This window comes from Rhododendron vialii, chromosome 8a (assembly GCF_030253575.1).
Source record: "Rhododendron vialii isolate Sample 1 chromosome 8a, ASM3025357v1".
NCBI classification, from domain to species: Eukaryota; Viridiplantae; Streptophyta; class Magnoliopsida; order Ericales; family Ericaceae; genus Rhododendron; species Rhododendron vialii.
The window spans coordinates 24,414,276-24,435,333 of record NC_080564.1 but is presented as its reverse complement, the minus strand read 5'-3'; the positions used below and the strand labels follow the sequence as shown (position 1 = coordinate 24,435,333).

General features: G+C 35.6%; 2 protein-coding genes across 5 annotated transcripts in view; one reads left to right on the top strand and one right to left on the bottom strand.

Annotated features, from left to right (window-relative positions):
* LOC131335835 (nifU-like protein 3, chloroplastic) overlaps nt 1-9,817 on the bottom strand; it is a 33,520-nt gene extending 23,703 nt beyond the window's left edge. For 2 of the 4 annotated variants that reach the window (XM_058371355.1, XM_058371354.1), the window contains exons 1-3: nt 9,672-9,809; nt 3,532-3,639; nt 3,267-3,384 (exon numbers count right to left, since the gene is read on the bottom strand). In XM_058371355.1, coding sequence (XP_058227338.1) covers nt 3,267-3,384; nt 3,532-3,639; nt 9,672-9,692 — 247 coding nt within the window. In that variant the 5' untranslated portion in view covers nt 9,693-9,809. Of the gene's footprint in view, nt 1-3,266; nt 3,385-3,531; nt 3,640-4,418; nt 5,630-9,671 lie in introns of those variants that run through there. The other 2 variants (XM_058371352.1, XM_058371356.1) reach the window with 2 other exon arrangements.
* A 7,548-nt stretch (nt 9,818-17,365) lies between these two features.
* Nucleotides 17,366-21,058, top strand: LOC131336265 (uncharacterized). The gene is made up of 3 exons (XM_058372053.1): nt 17,366-17,568; nt 18,801-18,955; nt 19,898-21,058. The coding sequence occupies exons 2-3, from the start codon at nt 18,821-18,823 to the stop codon at nt 20,738-20,740; spliced, it is 978 nt and encodes a 325-aa protein (XP_058228036.1). The 5' UTR covers nt 17,366-17,568; nt 18,801-18,820; the 3' UTR covers nt 20,741-21,058.

The window sequence follows — 21,058 nt, the reverse complement described above, 5'->3', positions numbered from 1 at the left end:
CAGACCTATAGCTTGTTGTAACACCATATACAAGTGCATTACCAAGATTTTGGCTAACAGAATGCAAGTTGTTCTTCCTGTTATAATTGGGCCCTCTCAATCTGCTTTCATTAAAGGAAGATCTATTATGGACAATATTTTACTCATGCAAGATCTTGTGAGAGGCTATCATCGGGATCAAGGGACTCCAAGATGTGCTATTAAGCTGGATGTGATGAAGGCTTATGATAGTGTGGATTGGAAGTTCTTATTTGATGTTATGCAGATAATGAAGTTCCCGGTTCAATTCATTAGTTGGGTCAGAGCTTGTGTTACTACCCCAAGGTTCTCTGTTATTATAAATGGTGAATTGAAAGGGTTTTTCCCTGGGAAAAGGGGATTGCGACAAGGGGATCCTATATCCCCTTATCTGTTCTTACTCATCATGGAAGCTTTCTCTGGTTTGTTACAATTTAGGATTTCTCAAGGAGGATTCTCCTTCCATCCTAAATGTGCGGCCATTTCTCTTTCTCACTTAGTTTTTGCTAACGACATGTTTATAATTTGTGGGGCTGACTCTTCTACTTTTGCTACTATTGATGGCCTATTAAAGGATTTTCACTCCTTCTCTGGGTTGCAGCCAAATTTTAACAAGAGTGCTTGTGCTAATCTGAAAGAGGATTTGAGATCTCTCCTGGATATTCCTAAGGAAAGTCTTCCTGTAAAGTATTTAGGGGTTCCTTTAATCTCTACAAAGTTAAGGCACTCTGATTGTGTGGTTCTTAAGGATCGTATGTTGAAAAGAATCCAATCTTGGTCTAATAAGTTGCTGTCTTTTGGGGGAAGAGCTCAGTTGATAAACTCTGTTCTTTTCAGTATCCAGGTTTATTGGTCTTCCATTTTCATTCTTCCAAAGAAAACTATGAAAGAAATTGAAAGTCTTCTTAGTGCTTTTCTTTGGAAAGGATTGGAGTTGAAATCCTCTGGAGTTAAGGTTGCTCGGGCTACTGTCTGTGTCCCTAAAACGGAAGGAGGTTTGGGTTTCAAGAGGCTCTTTGAATGGAACAAGGCTTCAATGTTACGACACTTGTGGGCTATTTGCAAAAAGGAGGATATCTTGTGGGTAAAGTGGATTCATTCTTATGTAATAAAGAATCGGTGTATTTGGTCTTTGGATCTCCCTCAAGATTCATCTTGGACTGTGAGGAAGATCTTTGGTCTGCGTAGGGATGGTCAAAGATTTATTCAACATAGGATTGGGAATGGTGGAAACACTTTCCTATGGCTGGATAATTGGCACTCCCTTGGCCCTTTGTATCTTAAGTATGGGGATAGGGTGACATCTATGAAGCACGGGTACTTCAGAAATGTCGCCGTACGCGCACCGGGTACGGGTACGGCGCCGGCACGGCAAAAACGTACCGGGTACGGCAAAATTTGATCGGGTACTTTTGATAATTTTGGGTACGGCTAGGGTACGGCATGGGTACGGCATAGGTACGTTTTAGCCCAAAATGATTTTTTTTTCAAAATTCCAGGGATTTTTTTGTAAATAATTATAAAATATGGGCTTATTGTGTAATTTTTTTGTCTTTTATATACACATACACGTTTACTGAGTCACTGAGAGAGGCAGCGGTCTAGGGCTCCAAATCGGAACAGAAGACGTAAGTTCTCTCTCTTTTATATACACATACACGTTTACACTGAGTTGATGTTTGTAAGTACTGTTGGTATGTAAGGAACAAGGAACTCGTCTAGCTTTGATCTAGGCACGTTGAACTTGATGTATGAACTTCGAACTTTTATCTATGTTGCTTTTTGTTGGTAAAATGGGTTTATATTTCATTTAAAGCAATAAAAATAGAAAAAAATTATATATCTATTCGTCGTACCCCCGCCGTACCCGTACCCGTACCCTACTTTTTTGGGGTTTTGCCGTTTTCCGTACCCGTACCCGTACCGTACCGCGTACCGGTACCCGTGCTCCATAGGGTGACATTCAATTTAGGGAGATCCCTTAATGCGAAAGTGAGCTCTATAGTTCATAATGGGAGATGGAGATGGCCTAGGAGCAGAAATGTTGTGATTAAAGAAATAATGGAGAATACTGCTCCTAATCTGGTTCCTCATGAAGATATAGAAGATTCAGTTATCTGGACTTTGTCTACTGCAGGTACCTATTCTACTAAGTCAGCTTGGGAAGCCCTTCGTTCCAAAGCTCCTGATGTTGGTTGGTGGCCCATGGTTTGGTATAAAAACCATGTCCCCGGGTGGTCCTTTATTTTATGGCTAGCTATTCTTGGGAGACTCTCTACCAAGGATAGGTTGCATAATTGGGGGATTATAAATGATAGTTACTGTGTGCTGTGCATTGGCGGAGTGGAATCACATTCCCACTTGTTTTTCGATTGCCCTTTCTCTTCTTCTGTTTGGTTACGGGTCAGAACTTGTTGTGGCCTTCCAGCCCATGCTTGGGATCTTAATTCTGAAGCTCAGTGGGGTTCTTTATATGGCAAGGGAGGTTCTATGAGGGTCACCCTGTTTAAACTATGTTTAGCTGCTTCTGTTTACTATCTTTGGAAAGAACGGAATGGTCGGATTTTTCTTCAGGTGGGTCATGAATCTACAGGAGTTGAGAAGTTAATTCTGGATGAGGTCAAGAGTTGTGCTACTTCCTGGAAACGCGAGCTCAAAAACCCCGACAATCTCAGAGTTTGTTGCGAGTGGAGAATTTTAGATTCTATTTTCTTGTAATTTTTTGTTATGGCTAGGCTGTTGCTTTTCTTGATGTATCCAGTTGGATTTGTATGTTTTCTTTCTCAAGGTTTTCCTTGAGGTTCTAGGCTTGGTCCCTTTTATAAATTTCTGCCTTTCTCCAAAAAAAAAAAAAAACAATTAACACACATATAACATCCCATGTGTGTCCCCAACCTATCATGTTCACCAAAAAAAATTAGATTTACATGTCATGTCTATGTCGTGTTGCGTGTCCATGCCGGTTCTACATAGCAACAAACATTCTAATTAGTTAAGGGGTCCTATTTTTTTGTCTTCTTCACCACATATGCATAACAAACAAACAGAGCCCATGGGAGACACATGCAAATCAACAAGAACTCCAACAATTAAACTAGCATTTGCCGTTTAATCGAGATAATCTTCTACAGTAATCAAATAATTAGTTAGAAATCAACATTGTATCTATGATCTATCAATGGCTAGTTTAATTTCTTCACCATAGTTCATTTGGGTACTATAATATACAAGAATGTAATATGACCTACCGGCATGCTTTCTAACGCCATGAATTGAATGGAATCCCTGAAAGTGTCTAGCAGTGAATTGCCCAAAGAGAAAAGAGTTCTTCTTCAATGACAAAATACTGCAATCAGCAACCGGTTTCTACACACACACACACACAAAGAGAGAGCGAGAGAGAGAGAGAGAGAGAGAGAGAGAGAGAGAGAGAGATCAGAGTCAGGTAAAATCTATGGCATAAAGTTACTGGTCCAATACATAAGGTAATGTTAATAGATGTAGATAATACACCTTGTAGACGGACTTGTATATTGCTGTGGTTGGTGTTGCTCTGAGACGTTGAGTCAGGGTTGAGATTGCACCCATTCCTACAGTGCTATTTAGCCAAAGGTAGGAAGACTGCAAAAAAAAATTCAAAAAACAATTCAAAAAAATTATCATGTTTTCTGCCGTCTTTCTGCTACACATACACACTTGCTCAACGGAGAATGCACGGGTAAGGGGCTACCCATTTTGGCATGAACACTTTTGTGAAACTATGTCGCAAAAGTGATTTCCATAATTACCCCCCAAAATTATTTTTTTGCTCTGTAACCACAACAAGTGGACAAGAATTAACTGACAGTGATAAACGAAAAACACTCTCACTCTAACTCCGATACCCCACGTTCGATCAACTACCCACTCCCCCACTTGCACACCCCATGTATTCTCACATGCACACACAGAGTGCGTGCCACGTGCCCAATCTCTAGTATGAACAAGAAACAAGGGTTTCAACTGGTTCATGAATTCTCTCTCTCTCTCTCTCTCTCTCTCTCTCTCTCTCTCTCTCTCAAAGTATATACTGAAACACTTATCCCAATACACAAATTCAAATTCAGAATACTAGTTGGAAAAATAGCTTTTTATACAAATCAACAGAGACTATGAATAAACTAAACTTCTTAAACCATAAGTAGATGGAACTTTTATGTATTACTTGTTCTGCAAATACAAGTAAATGCAAACACAAAAAGGTTCTGCAACTTGCATTACACAAGATTCAGTGTTCAGGATTCATTGCATAACTGGTGTGTTTATTTAACCATATATTACATTTAAGCATCTGATACCCTAATATTAAAAAACAGCAAACGGAGAGAGAGAGAGAGAGGGAGAGAGAGCGCGAGAGGTACCTGTTTCTCTGAACTGGAGAGGGGGATACCTGTTCGAATTGAGATATTGGGCTAGTTCTAATTCTGATTGCATAGACACCGCATATATAATGGGACAATTACATTGAAGACCCAACAACTTGATCCACGTGACAATTTAGACTCCGTTTGTTTTGATGTAAAATGTTTTTTATGTCAAATATTTTTTTTTTAAAATAAATTTTAAAATTTTATTTTATGATGTTTGGTTAACACTTGAAAATATTTTCAGAAATCAACAAAATAGTGTAGAGACAGAAAGGGCTTAAACTGTGGAGAGATCTGAGAATATTGGAATTAAACGTGGGTTAAGGCTGACGATCGAGAAAACTGAGCAATGAGAATTGCAGTAGAAGGCAGAGAGTTCATTTCAGAAAATAACTTACAGAAGATTTAAGAGTAAAGGGGTGTTTGGGAGCCTACTTTTTGACTTTTCATTTTCAACTTTTTGACTTTCTAGATTATGGTCAGAATGACTTTTTGAATTTGGTAGAGTGTTTGGATGATATGTGCAGAATGCATTTTGCAATACGAGTAGTATTTGAAAGATATGTGATGAAAATGAGTTATGACATGATTTTTTACCATGTTGCCCTTGTTTATTTATTATGGGATATACTATGTATAAATAATGATTTAATTGATTTTTTTTTTAAAAAACGTTTTTAATTGTATCAGCACACACAAAACTTTTTACACATTTCTCCTAAAAAAAAGCTTTTTACACCCTTTATATTAAAAAATATGATTAAAAAATTAATTGCTCAAATTTTCAATCCGGTTTAACCGATGTGAAGATTTCATTTTTCTGATCATTTTATCCTTAATGGTCACACTAAAATTTTGGCTCTAAAGCCTTTCAATGAGTACCCTAAGAGAGTCCTAAAACCAAATATAGAGGATAATTTGGTCTTTTCTCCTCTTAGCTCATCAGAAGTGGAAAATGAGAAGTGGAAAAGGACCTCCAGACTTGTTTTTGACTTCTGCTCTGCATCTTTAAAATTGGAAAATTCATTTTCCCAAAACTCTTTTTCTTCCCCACCAGCCAAACACCCAAAACTGAAAAAGTAGAAGTTAAAAATGTGAAAATGAAGAGCACAAACAGACACTAAGTCATTTTCATCCGATTGATGAAAAATATTTATTTTCCTAATATTTTACACAACCAAATACCGAAAAATAGGTAAAACATTTTATCAGAAAACATTTTACGCCAAAACAAACGGAGCCTTAGTTTAGTTTGCTTTCCTTAAAATCTTCTTTCAGGTGGTTTTTTAGCATCCATCAATTAAATTTGTTTTAGATGGTCACTTGATTCCTTTATGAACTAACAGTCACGCTTTCTTTAGCAGAACACCTAGTATTATTGTTCTCATCTAACTGTCGAATAGTCATATACTTCTATGGAGGAAGCTATGGTACACAGGGTATATCGTATGTTTAAATTATGACAATTTGTGATTTTCATTATGCCGATTTTTGGTTTTGTAATGCATATTTATGATTCTAGTTACGACTTGTACATTAAAATTTACCTGTTGAACAGGTCATTAGCAGGTTACCCATAATTAAAAAATATTGTTATTATGTAACCATAATTATTCGTACCGAAATCCATAATACTTGTATCCTAACCAAATATATGCGTACAATATCAAAAATTAAATAATATTATCCACAAATGTTATAACAACATCATAAATTGGCATTATCTTACCACAATGAATCGTACCAAATTTTTTTTTACTCGTATGATATTCCGTAACAAAATCAAAAAATGTCGTACCAGAATCAACAATTGTTATACTCAAGCCAAAAATATTTGTAAAATGCCACAAATTTTATAAAATAACCACTATTATTATGATAACACCTAAAATTGTCATTTTCTTAAAACAAGGTGTCGTATTAAAAGAAAACATATTTAAATACCACAAATTATATAACAAACCATAATTATTATGACAATACCATAAATTGACGTTTTCTTACCACAATGTGTCGTACCAAAGGAAATTAATTAAAATACTCCGTAATAACACATGTCTAAAATACCACAAATTCAGTAATATAACCAAATTTGTTATGATGACACCATAAATTGACGTTTTCATACCCAAAACGAGTCGTATAAAAAAATTCAAACAGAATATTCAATTAACGATAGTTATAATCAACAAAATATCATACCACAAATTCAGTAATATAACCAAATTTGTTATGACAACACCATAAATTGACGTTTTCATACCCACAACGTGTCGTATAAAAAAAATTCAATTGAAATGCTCAATTAACGATAGTTATTATTAGCAAAATACCATACTGCAAATTCAATAATATAACCAAATTTATTATGACAACACCATAAATTGACGTTTTCATACCCACAACGTGTCGTATAAAAAAATTCAATCAAAATGTTCAATTAACGAAAATTATAATCAACAAAATATCATACCACAAATTCAGTAATATAACCAAATTTGTTGTGACAACACCTATAAATTGGCGTTTTCATACCCACAACGTGTCATATAAAAAAAATTCAATCGGAATATTCAGTAACGATAGTTATAATTGGCAAAATACAATACCACTAATTATTTTCAATTCCCGCCACATTATTTTTTTAAATTTTAAAATTTTCACCATATTATCTTAATTTTCGATTCCCTCCATACTATTTTTTAAAAATCTTATTTGTCCCTACACAATACCTCAATAATTTAAACTAAAAATGAAGTTCTCGCACAAAATTTTCATCCAAGAAATTCACCAAAAAGTAAGTACTATATCCAAATTTTTGAATACAACTACAATTTCCTCTCAAAATATTGTCTAAATCAAATTCTTTCTCTACAAAATTTAATTCAAAAAATAAAAATTCCTTTGTGGAAAAATGAGAGGTCACTAAAAAAATAATTATCATACTGTCTCAAATGCATACACTTTCGACACTAAAATGGAGTACAAAAAAATAAGTGTGAATATCGAAAAATAGAGTGTGAAAATTACTCCCCTTTTTGTAATTGGTGAAATTAATTATATTAATACCCAATCTTATTAATATTCAGGGCAGTGCACTTAACAATTGGCACTATATATTTGACACATGGATCGGTGTCAAACCTTCACCCTATGCATAACAATCAAAATTTAATGGTGGTCCTTGGAACTAGGTCGTGGAAGTAAAATCTAAATAATTTTGTAAATTTATTGTCATTATACTTTCTTTCAAAAAAAATTATTATAGTCGACATATTGATTTACACCAATGACATAGGCTATAATATGATCTACAAGTGTAGGCCCAGCACTAGAACAGAGGCATTTGAGGTCTCTGTCTTCTCAAATTTTTAGCCTGAAAATAAAGCCCCTACATACAATAAAATATTATATAATTAATAGCCTTTAGAATTACAAATTCTCAATTGTGTACCATAGTGATAAAGTGTTGGAGTTTGGACATTTATCTAAAAGATCTGGAGTTCATGTCTTACACCCTTCGTTCCTATTTTTTTTTAAAAGAATGTTGTTATTTTTTAGGATAAATTACATAGTTAGTCCTTAAAGTCTCATACTTCAACAAATCTCGTCGTTCAATTTCAATACAACATTAAAATATAATAATGCACCATCTGAGCCCCACGTAAGGTGTTTTTTTAATTTTATTTTTAATTTTATCAAAATCGTCTATCTTTTACATAATATTAATTAGGTCATTCGTACCAAGAATGAAGTTGATGGCTTATAGCTAGACACTTAATTGGATGGAAAATATCATTCTATTATTCAATTTGCGTGCCGATGATAGAGCTTTCTAAACCTGATTGAGACAAAAATTTACGTAGGTGACTTAATCAACAAACATAAAAAATTCAACGGATTTGATCGTCATTATTGTGTCACAGTCGCATGGCTACGTTACATTCAACTACAACAGAGGACTAGGTTTCATACCAAATACTATAAATTGACTGTACAGTCTAAATGTCGTTAGTGAGTGTATTTTTAAAATGATCGATCAGGACTGTTAGGATGTTAAGTTATACAATATTTAATTTGTGATATTTTAGACATGTATCTTGCTTGGGTATAATAATTATTGATTGTGCTACGATATATTTTGGTCTTGTATCTAGTATCTTTTGATCGATTTCTTTTGGTACGACACATTGTGGTAAGAAAGTGTTAATTTTTTGTGTTCTCATAACAATTGTGGTTATGTTATATAATTTGTAGTATTTTACACGAGGGAGAGGGAGAGAAAGTCAAGGAGGAGAGAACAACCTGTTACCTGCTAAGCCATTTTTTTATTTTATAAATTGATTTAATAAATGGGTGGTCCGGATTATTTTCTTTGAAATCCAAGGGTTTAAAATCATGATGCGTACGGTACACCCCCTAATAAGGAATGTGTACCATATGACTACCCTACTTCTATATTGACTGATTTTCTGTCGATTCAGTTCTAACGAGGAAGAGACACGGGCCTTTGCATATTCATCTCAGTTTAAGCCAGTTTATGCATGAAATTTTGGAACCATGGCAGAGGGTCGATCGTATCTGATATCTTGCGAACTGCCGAGTTCGTGTGAGTATGAGAGCGGTGGATGACAACCCATTATGTGTGATTGAACTTGCCAAATGGAAAACGGCCGTTGGAAAGATTGGGAAGGTGTGTTACTCAAGAAGTTATCTGAACCTTTGGATGTGATTGAGACAGAGGAAATAATGTAGGGTCTTCATGATCTTTCACTCTCTCAAGCTGCACAGTTAGATAATGAGCATCACAGTGGGGATCAGTCGGATGCGAGTTCGCTTATCCCCCAAATTGGCTGCGACAACTCGATTAATCGTCTACTCCGTTGCTCAAGGTCGGATTATGGCTTGATTGCCTCATTAAATCAAAGTTTTCGCTCTGTAATTCGGATTGGGGAGCTATATAGGTTGAGGCGATATCTCTCTGTTTAAACTCATGAATCATCTTGGTCGCTGTAGCTTTTCCCAAACAAAAACTCTTCTAGGGTGGGAATAATCAATGGTTGCTCTGACTCGGGTGTGAAATTCCAAAGTGAATCCAAAACAATAAAATAGTCTTGTCATCTTTTCAAGCTGCCCTCCCAATCTTCCAACCATAACTTGAGAATAACAATTAGCAATAAGGAAAACACCAAAATTATTAGGAATAAAACCACAAGACAGTAGAGTAAAAATCCCTCCACTGCTTACATTTTGGGAGTTCGGCTGCATGTAGGCAGGCCCTGCTTGGATAGAGTGATGCTGAGTAACGTATCGGGCTAGCTGTGTCCTGCTCTCCACATGTCCAATTACTGTAGAAGGAAAAAAAAAAAAAAAAAAGGGAAATGATAATGTCAAAACCGTATTTGTTGGTGCCAAAACTCTAGTGCACAAAAGGCTTGTACCATTTGCAATGTACACGACTTTTATGCACTGGAGTTTTGAAACCAACAAAAACAATTTTAACATTATCATTTCCCAAAGAAAATCCACTAAAAAAGTATGAGGTGATACTACTGCTTCACACTTAGATCACAAAAAAATTACTTCTCTTTTTTATGCATAAAAATTGGCTGTGTGGACTTTACTTCTCCCTTTTTGTAAGTGAAGAAAGAGAGCATTACGAGTGTACCAGTAGAGAAAATCCATGAAGTAGATTTGTCATCATAGATACCAATAGAAGTAAAGAAATAAGAATTCATGAAAACTACGATCAGTTGCATTGCCATACCATAATAGAGCCAAATAGCCAAAACCAACAAACATCAACTACATTGCCATACCAACCAGTGTCCCAGAAGCCAATAATCGACCCAACACCCAACTCACCCTTTGTGAGAATTCCATTTACCACATGAGGCTTACTTGCAGAAAATCCGAACTTCTTGTGGTTTGCAAACTAAGAATTTGGTTAGGAACTAGGTGAATGATGCAGCGCAACCTCCTTTTATGAAACTATTTGCAACAAGAGATCACGAACTTACGAAATAAAAAAAACAAGCTACATAAACTAGAGAAATACCATTTATTAAATTATTTCAATTTCCATTCTGCATTAGTGAACAACCTCAGGTAAATCTGCATTGGTGAAATAGCAATTGAAATAAAAAAAATTTACTAGGCCTAAGAACAGTTAGGTAAACAGATTTCTCAGTTTTTCAGTACTAGAACACCTGCAATTAGTGCAGCTTGATGGGGTTTTAATACTGCAGCAAACCCTGAAAACCCAGCATGCATAGTAGGCATCCATGAGCTTATCAAAATAGTAGGCATCCATGATATTGAATCAAACTAACAGCAGCAGCAGTCAAGAACAAGCTAAGTTCGAAAAACCTCCTCAAAACAACACCAGTAGCAAGGAAAATCAAAACAACATCAGTTCATCAACATCGATTTGATTCAACAAGCAATCACAGAAACGTATTGAATAAATCTCTGGTTGTATCCTAACTAACAAAACCTAATTTTCGAGTTGTATCACAGAAACGTATTGCATAATTTTCGAATTTAAACCCTAATTTTCCAGTTGAAACCCTAATTTTTGAATTAGGTTTTTTTTTCCATCAACTCAATTTAGTATTTTTTTTTCACCGACTCAATTATTGGTAAGAGAGAGAGAGAGAGAGAAACCGTCGTGGTGGGGGTAAGTACTCTGAAATCGGTGGTGGTTGCAGTCAATGGAGGTGGGGGAGCTCCGGGGTTGGGTTGTGGTGGTCGCCGGTGGTGGTGGGAAGAGTACCCGTGGTTGAAATCGGCGGTGGTGGCAGTCGCGCCCTCTCTCTCTTCTCTGAAAATTTTGAGCGTCACTGGAGGCCGACGGACGAGAAGGGAAAAGGGTAAAAGGGTTCTGTGTTCGCTTATTTACAAAACGACGTCGTTTTGGAAAAGGGTAAAAGGGTTCTGTGTTCGCTTATTTACAAAACGACGTCGTTTTGAGTTAACGTCAGCATGACGTCAGCGATTGTAATACTAGCATTTTTGCTTTTTGGTATTCCTGGCACGCACCCATCGCCGATCAACCCCGATGTTTCTCCCCTTTGTGCACGACGAAATTTTAGTGAGTAAAATCATCGCCCCTTCTCTTTCGCTCTTTCCTTATCGTTCATACACGGACCGCCGCATGTGACCGCGGCCATGACCGGACCTTCCCCCTCACGTGTTTCTCCTCTCTTTTCTTGGCCAAAAACAAAAGTAGGATTAGCAGGTAATTGGGTTAGTTAATCTTTTTAGGCAACTACCTAACTATGTTGATTTCACAATATCAATACTTGTGAAATTGGAACTAGTATGTGTATTGATCGAAGTGAGTAATTATTATTTGAACTCCCGAACCCTGCTAAGTCGAATAGGTCAACTCATACTCGAGAAGGCCTACAAGTATTCTGATTACATTGAACGAAAAATGACAAGTATTGATGGTATATAGATGAGTCTGAGGCGTAACAAATGACACAAACAAAGCCTTGTGTGACTTTCAATTATGGAGTTAAAGGTGAGTTACGCAATACCTTGGTTACATGCATTTTATTTAAACGTTTTCATGTGAGATGTATTTGCTTTAAAATGTTGGAAAATGTGAATCATGTGGTTATCCATGAAACTTGTTATTTTTAGCAAACCGTGAATTATCGGAAAGTGGTCTATTCACGTGTATTTTATTTGTGGCCGGATGTAGACCATGGAATATGACTCTGGAACTTGAATGTTATGAATTGTTCAGGCTTATGTTCTTATATTATGTTCATACGGTGTCCCAAGTCCTAAGGGACGATAAAGAGACATGCGGAAGTAAGGGAGGGGTGTAGGTCATGCACCCTAAGTGGTATCGATATCATAACGTTGCTCTCTCTGACCTAGAGGTCGCTCCCCTCATGTTCTGGCAAGGCCGTCGAACAATAGTACTATTTTAATTCTATCGATGAAACCATGAAGAGTCCTTCTACTTGGACTATTATGAATGACCTGAAAGTATCTTATGTCGATGTTGCTTTCTGATCAATTTATTCTATTTTGCTCCTATTGCAAGTAAAGTATTACACGATATGAAAATGTTTCCATGGTCAAACCTGTAACCTTGATATTACGTATTTCACACGAGCTTCTGCTTATGCAAATATTTTCAATTTTTTTCCCAAGGAATAGCGTGTATAGCAATGAACTGCTCAATGTCTGTTTGTGCTACATGGACAATCATAAGTTCTCTAATGGTTTGTACTTATTATACCTGTACACTTAGAGCATCCGCATTGTAATAAACAAATGGATGTGAATAAGCAAATTTAACAACAATACTAAAAAAACACCTCACATTATAATAACTAAAGTTACAAGTCTTTTAGTAAATAACCAAATTCCACCCATTCCATAACCAAACTTAACAACTTTTACCAATAACCAAAACTCAATAATCAAACTCAACAATTAAAACTCAAAACTCAATAACTCAAAAACACCTCATATTAGAATCGTCTCATCGAGACGAATAATTTGGTGTGGTCGTGTGCGTGATTAAAACTCATTTATGATCGGACAATTGTGCATTGTGTATTGTGGGATTTTTTTTGGTTAGAGATACAAAAATAACCAATGTGGAGGTAGAGGTTGTTAAGTTTGATTATGAACTAAATGGATAATCAAATGTTGACGTGGCACATTTTAATTATTGATTTTGATTAGTAGCATTGCGGATGCTCTTAGAAGGTATGGGATTATGTTATTATTATAGAGCATCCACAGTGGAATAAGCAAAACAAAAAATTGTTAAAGTTAGCAATGTTGGATCCAAAAAGTGCTCACATTAGAATAATCAAACCTAGCAACCTCTTAACAACTCATCAAATTTTGGCTCTTCAATAAACTAACAATATTTTGTCAATAACCAAAGTTTATCTCTCAATCAAGTACACCAACATTACACAAAAACATTATCTCTCTCTCTCTCTCTCTCTCTCTCTCTCTCTCTCTCTCAACAATATTTTCAAAAAATAATTTTAAAAAACTATAACTTTCAGATTTTTTTTTACAAAAAATAATGCTTTCAAAAATTTTAAAAACTGTAAGTAAATAAAGTGTGTTTTTCAAAAAACTGTTTTTGAAATTTCAAAACTCTTTTATAGAAAACTATTTTTTACACAAAATCTGTTTTAAAAAAAACTGTATTTATAGTTTTTAAAATTTCAAAATTATTTGTGTAAATACAATTCTTTCAAAATTTCTCAAAATTGTATTTATAGTTTTTAAGTGAACAAAATTTGTTTTTTGAAAAACTGTTTTTTGTTTCGAAAAACTTTTTTTTTTTGAATTGTTTTTAACATAAACAGTTTTTTTCCTTCAAAAACCGCATTTTCAAAAAATATGCGTGAAATGAAGGAAAAAAGTTTGGAGGACCTATTGGTTTTGATTATGGGCAAAAAATAACCAATGTGGGATTTGACATTGTTAACTTTAGCAACCTCTAAATGGATAATCAAAATCTGATGTGGCATGTTTTGATTATTCACATTTGCTTATTCCAATGCTGATGCTCCCTATACACTTAGAAGGTCTGGGATTATGTTATTTATTCTACGCTTCCGCATACTTTTGTTTATATGGTTTAAAATGATGATGATGTTAGAAATCTCTAAACTAGAATAAGAGCAGGCCTTCGGCAACTTAACATCCGCTTGACCGGTCACGACTTCTAGGGTCGGTTTTGGGCCGTGACAATCTTTTCTATCAATTAGAGGTGTGACCGTTTGATACATGGACATAGAGAAAACACCCATGTAACGTTGTGCCCCTTCGATGCACCGGACAAAAAAAATTCACATTGATGTTTTTCCTTAAACTATATTTTCTATCAATAACCGGTGTGACCGTTTGATACACGAAAGCTTAAACTATCTATTGTACACGGTAGCGTTTGATACACGGAATGTAAATTGTCCCATGTATTGAACGGTCACAACGCTAGTACAATATCTAACAGTTTGAACTTGAGTTTTTGTTTATTTTACACTTTCAAAATTGAAAATTAATTTTATTTTATTTTATTCACACTCCAAAATTTTAATTCATAATAGTAGATTAAAACTTGCATCGAATGGAAACAACGCTAGCTTGCATCGATCACTGAGTCGGGAAAAAAGATAAAAATACTCGTATCTTTTTTACCAACTAGCGTTGTGCCAATTCGATATATGGAGCTGGAAAAAAACACCAATGTGAATTTTTTTTCCCCCATGCATCAAACATTCAGAATGTCAAGAATGTTCTGTTTCAGATGTAGTAATAAGCAGATTAAAAAAAAAGAAGATGTAATAAGAATAGACAACATAATTATTTTTCAGATGTTGTTCAGTTATTATAGGTTTTAAGTCCGTGAGGGGCACCTAATAAGTAAAGCCTAGGGGGTTTTGTTTGTTAGTTTTGTGCTAAAAGAAATAATATATTATTTTCCAATTCCTCTAGATACCAAAAAAGCATTAAAAATTGAACCAAAGTTTTTTGTTTTTTCGGTTTTTGATCAGGCAACCAAAAGTTGAAAGGATAAACTAAAAGCAAAAAAGTTTTCGTAAAATGCAAGTGTAGGTTTTTTATATTTTTTATTTATCGGTGGGGTAGAAAAAGTTGAAAAACAAATTTGCACAGGTATGTGCCAATATGGACATGAAATTTCACTAATCTTCCTCCTGTTAAGGAATCCAATTCATGCATCCTTGACAGTTGGAACTAGGATTGGGTTGATGCACGTACAAATGTGATATGAAAGCCAAAGAGAGCATTTGACAAGGATTCGGCTTCTGTTGCCTGTAGAACAATGCTGCAGATCGACCGTACACATCTATAATACATCTGTCTCCGAAATCATCCAACATTCGATGGTCACAGACACAATATCTAAACATTTGTGTGCCTATGTGGTCATATGTGTGTCCGTGGCTTTTTGTTACCTGTAACAAGATTTGTGCTATAAAATCCAAAAGCTTTGACCATGACTTGTTTTATGGTGATTCTACCTTTTGATATAAACGAGAATAAAATTAAGATATGTAGATATTAGCAAAGCTGTTCTCTAAAATGGAAAGTAAAGAACTAAATTTTTTATTGCTGCAATTGTAATGTATCAACATTTACAACTTTAAACAATATGTATAATATTTGAAATAATTCTTCTTCTTTTGTGTAGTCTGTTTCAGTGTAAATTGCAACCTGGGAATGCTGTCAAGCACCCCAGTGCCAAGTGACATTCGATCGTTTAGCTCGGCACAGACGCTTGGATTGAATTTGAGTGCATACAGATCTCAACCGTCAATTGTTCGATCAAGATCGAAATCGTCAATTGCAGCTATGAACGGACGGATCGACCGCTCGACATCTGCTTTGTAGCATCCGTAAAATTGTTCTTAATTAGCCTCACTCCTAATATATAAGTTGCCATTGATTTTGGTAAAGAAAAGTGAAATGATTTTTTCACGCTCGTTTTTATCCAAGTCACCTCTCTTTTTGTCTTCATCATTCTTACTAAAATTACAAACTCATGTTTCTGTATATTTCTAGAAAATTAATTAATAAGTTCACTTCAAAAGTGAGTAAAAAATGGTTCTTTTCGTATCGTAAAAGAAAGGCATGCTTTTGGTGTGCTGGCACAAACGACAGTACGTTTCTGCGTTTTGTGATTTTGGGAAACTGGGACCCATTTTTGTCGCCATGTCATTAAATGACGATAATACCCCTCACCCACCTTGCAATGGCCATTGGACCCGTTTAATAACAGTGATAAATGTGAGGGATTCGTAAGGAGATGAGATTAAGATTAAGATTGGTAATGAGAAGTGATTGATAATGTGTAGGAATTGGTAATAGGTATGTTTGTTTGAAATGAGATTAGATGATGAAATTATTAATATCATATTTATTTCACATGGGATGTGATTGGATTGATAATATATATTTCCATTTTTGCCCTTAGGCCAGATTGAAGGATAACATATAATTATAAAATTAAGTACTCTAATTTCCAATCTATTTTAATTAAGTGTGAAGATCTTATTGTTTTATTATATTATTCTAAAGGTTTATAATTAATTTTTGTCTTTAAAACTCTCATAATTAAGTTTTTACTCTTTATTTGCGATCTTGTGGAGCAAAAATTTAATTATGAAGGCTTTAGAGACAAAATTTAATTATGACCATTTAAAATAATATGATCATAATAGCAATATCTTCGCATCAGTCGAACAAATTAAAAATTGGAACACTTAATTTTTTAATCATAATTTTTAATATAAAAAAATTAAATACTATAATTTTCAATCCATTTGAATCGATGTGAAGATATTGTTATTCTGATCATATTATACTAAAGGGTCATAATTAAATTTTGTCTCTATAGCTTTCATAATTAAGTTTCTGCTCCATATGATCTCAAATACCCAAGTAGCATAGGGTAATTGGGTCAGTGTAATTTAGTCACGTGGTTTAGGACTATGAATACTACTACCAAGTCCCCCCAAGGTATTGGTAATACCTCTAAATGAGAGGATTCACATGCCCATGGATAATATCCACATTTTCATTGTGAAAACAAACATAGGATTAATAATCGATTAGAATTATCGGGCTCCGTTCCGGAAACGAAAAAAAGCTCTTATTTTTTAAAAAGGTAATTTCAAGCTCAAAAATTATGAATTTATTGAAATATAAAAATATACAATATGAATCTTGTTTGAATGATCTCATCGAAATATTTTATACGATGAAAAAAAAATTAAAAAATTATTTTTGAGTTTAAAAATGTGAAATAAGCTCAATCCCGCTGCGGAGGAGATTAACAAACGGGGCCGTACACCTTGTTATTTCCGGCGAGAACATTAACGCTGTGATTACTGCTGGTTCTTGCCCAGTTGTTCTCGCCACCTCTCTCTCTGTCTCTTGTCCAGTTGTCTCTGCCTCTCTCTCTCTCTCTCTCTCTCTGTCTTTCTCATAGAAGACCATCCAAACCCTAGAAACCCTTTCCTGGAGGCACATTATCATTCACAGAAGCTTGACTTTGATTTCGGGAATGAGATTGATAGCTTTTTTAATGGGGCGAGGCTAAACACTCTGCTTGGTCATTCTCGACACGGTAAACATCTCCAATCTCTCTCCGCCTCGTTATGTATCATTCATTTTTTTTCATGGATTGTACTCAGTAATCTGTTTTGAAGGAAAATTTAAAAAAATTCCCTTCTAATGGTTGGAGGAGAAAGGGAAAAGAAAATAGAAGTTTCAAGTATTTCAAGTAAATAAAAATTTCAAGTTTAGTGAATAGTAAATTTTTTCTCCCATTTTTCTCTCATTTCCCTTCTCTTTCGTTTCCTTTCTTTTCTTTTCCTTCCCTTAAGTTCCAAACGGAGAATTTTTCTTGACTGTATACAAACACATCGACGCGTGAAAATATTGTGTACGAACGTATAGCTCACTCTTAATCTATAAGCGCTCTGATTACTTTCTTTGCAGTTTTGCCTCATTTTTGGCAATATTGTAGACTAGTCGTTGTTGTATTTTGATATTCGTCAGTCGGCGATCAATTGAAATGTGGTATTTAAAATAATAGAGCAACAGAGATTTCGGAATATGAAAATTTATGCCGGTGCTGCATTTATTTTTTCGCTTTTATTAGGTTATGGTAGGGTCAAGCGATTTTTTGTGGACTTATGATTTGTTTGGATCACGGATGGGTGGGCGAAATGATGAATGGAAAAATGAAATTTGATATAATGAAGTTAGGAAGTTAGATTGATAACCGTGATCCGAACACGGCCTGAGGGCGTGTGTTTCCCCTATACTAAGCGAATTGTATTTTTTGTCATCTTTTCTGAATTTTCGTTAGATTCGCGAAATTGTTTTGGATTAATCATTAGCCTCCACTAGAGGAATCTAAAATCTATAAAACTATGACCAACTTCAGTTTTATATTAAAAAGCAGTTTTATTGTCTGTTTGTTTGTCTTTTTCTTACCTTTTTTCAATCTTTGGCTGATATTTTTATGCTTATTCGATTCCTCTTTCAAGAAAAATGATTTATCCTAAAAATTTGGACAAAAAATCAGCGGGAATTTTTGTAATTATTAAAAATACTATCAGTCCTTAAGAATAATCAATTTGGGGGGAAACAACGCTTAGTTTTCCAATTGTGGTTTCCTCCTACTCATCAGTTCACTTTCTAATAATCTATAATGTTCATCACCAACATCTCCCATTGATGTCTCTGCTGACTACTCGATCCAATTGCTGGACTTTTCTGAAGTGCCATAGAATTAGTATTATGTTGTTTTGATCAAACTCAAATTGAGAAGTTGCCTGCTTAAATTTTCAGGGAAAACAACTTAAACGGCAATGGAGGAAGAAGCAAAGGGGGAAAATGTTATGTCTGTGGAGCTTGCAATCCAAAGAGAGCTGGCTTATAGAAGGAAGTTAGCAAGCTTCCGTTCACGCTCAAATCGCTATATGGAACAACTAATGCCTTTCCAAGTGAGAGTTTGTACTTTCCTCTATACGATATCACTTAACTACTTAACTCCGGATTTTGTCATTTCCATTAATGGCTCTGTTGTAGCAAGAGATTTCTGCTTTCAAATGCTGATGTGCTGCCACAATAGAAATGGCATGTGTAGATGAGGCTCAGTATTATCAAGATTATACAGGAAAATAAGAACTATATGCGTTTTTCTTTACAATGAAAGCTAAAAGGCGATAACTGGGTGTTACTTGTAAAGCTAGAGGAACATCGTGTGGTTTGAGTAACCTCAAATGTTTGTCAGCGTTACTATCCTAACATAAGTTATGAGCTCAAATTATTTGGTTTAAGATTTTTCTTGAGTTGGCTTAAGTTTGTGTCACTCGCATAATGGCATCTTCATATATCTGCCCAAGAAAAGGAGGGCGGGTGAGAAGAGTGCAAAGAGTTCGAAATGCCAAAGGCCTGAAGCTGAAAAATTAAAGCTCATAAGCTTTTAAGATTAGCCAAACCTACAATAAGTTGCTGATCCTTCTGTACTTGTTTTTATACAGTATGCCACTTTCAAGTGTTCAGACATTGAAAATTTATAAATGCTTACATGAGCACATAGAAGGGTGTTTCCTAATAATTTCTACTCCCAATGGGGTTATTCTTAACCCTCGCACAATTCCTGAAAATTGCACTCAGAGATGGATGAATCAGGTTTCAAGATTTGACGTGTTTGCATGATGCATAACCTCGCTCTCTTTACAAAAAGTAGTAGAGTTTCGGAAACTCTTTGAATACCGGATTAAGAAAATTGCCCATATGGTAAACGCAACATTCTTGACACATGGTCTTTGGTATCTGCTTCGTTTGCTGTCAATTATCTTATCCACTAGGTGGTATTTCCAAATAAAGCAAATTCAAGTACCATTTTCTTTACCTGTCATCAGTAACATTTCTTATTTCAGGTGCCCTCTCTAAACCCAGGTGAAACAACAAGACCAAGGCCTATGCCAAGTTCAATATCAGGCTCAAGTGTGGGTCTGATTCCAGCTTTATCTTATCAAGTGCAAGCGTCAAGTTCCAATCCAGGTCCATTGCTTACACCAAACCAGTTTCCATGTCCAAACCCGGGACCGCGTTCAATGCCAGTTCCAAGCCAGGGTCTGGTTCCTTGTGTGTCACCTTCAAATTCACACCCAACCCAAATGCCATTTCTAGCACCAAGGCAGATTCCAAGTCCTAGGTCATTGGCAAGGCCTAGTTCCAGGTCACTGAGTTCTAGGTCATTGGTGAGGCCTAGTCTGATTCCTAGGCCATTTTTGCCTGGGATTAAGAGGAAAGCAACTACTAGCAACCTCCAATACCGGCCACCTAAGCAGCCACAACCTTCTAACAACAATTTCGTAACTGTAGATCCACTGGGCAATTTCTTCTGCAAGGCTTGCCAAGTGCCCTGCTCTGGCCCTGACTGTCTCAAACAACACTTGAAAGGGCACAAACACAAGGCTAAAATGCAGTGCTTGCAAATGAGCAAGAGAGAAGGGCGAGGGAAAGAAGGCGCTCTGCATTGTGAACTTTGCCAAATTTGGTGCACAGACGGAGATGCACTTGAAATGCACTTGAAGGGTAAAAGTCATCAGGCTAAAGTGCAAGAGTTGGAGTATGGTAGGGAAGGGAAAGAGTTGCGACCACGGTGTGAATTATGCCAAATTTGGTGCATGAATGAAGACGCGTTTCAGCAACATCTCAAGGGGAAAAATCACATTACTCGCCTCTATGCTGTTGGGGGAATAAGGGTCAACAGGTAGAGGCTGCAGTGATGAATCTGAAGATGGTAGATGGTATGAAGTATGCTTCCCATGCCAGGAAAAAGAAAATTTAACATGACTGAATTAAATGGATGTTCAATTAGATGGTATACATCCTTACGCTCCCATTCCCTGGAAATTGTGAATATAAGAACGTATTTCCTTTTGCAATGCACAAAAACTGCGTATTAGGAATGTATGATATTTCCTTTAGACATGCTCTGCCGATTCTCTTGCTCGTGCTTGAAAATTGCTGTATATGCTTTATTGTTCAGAATCTATGATTTCCGTCCTCAAGAATTTTCTTTTGATCGGCAA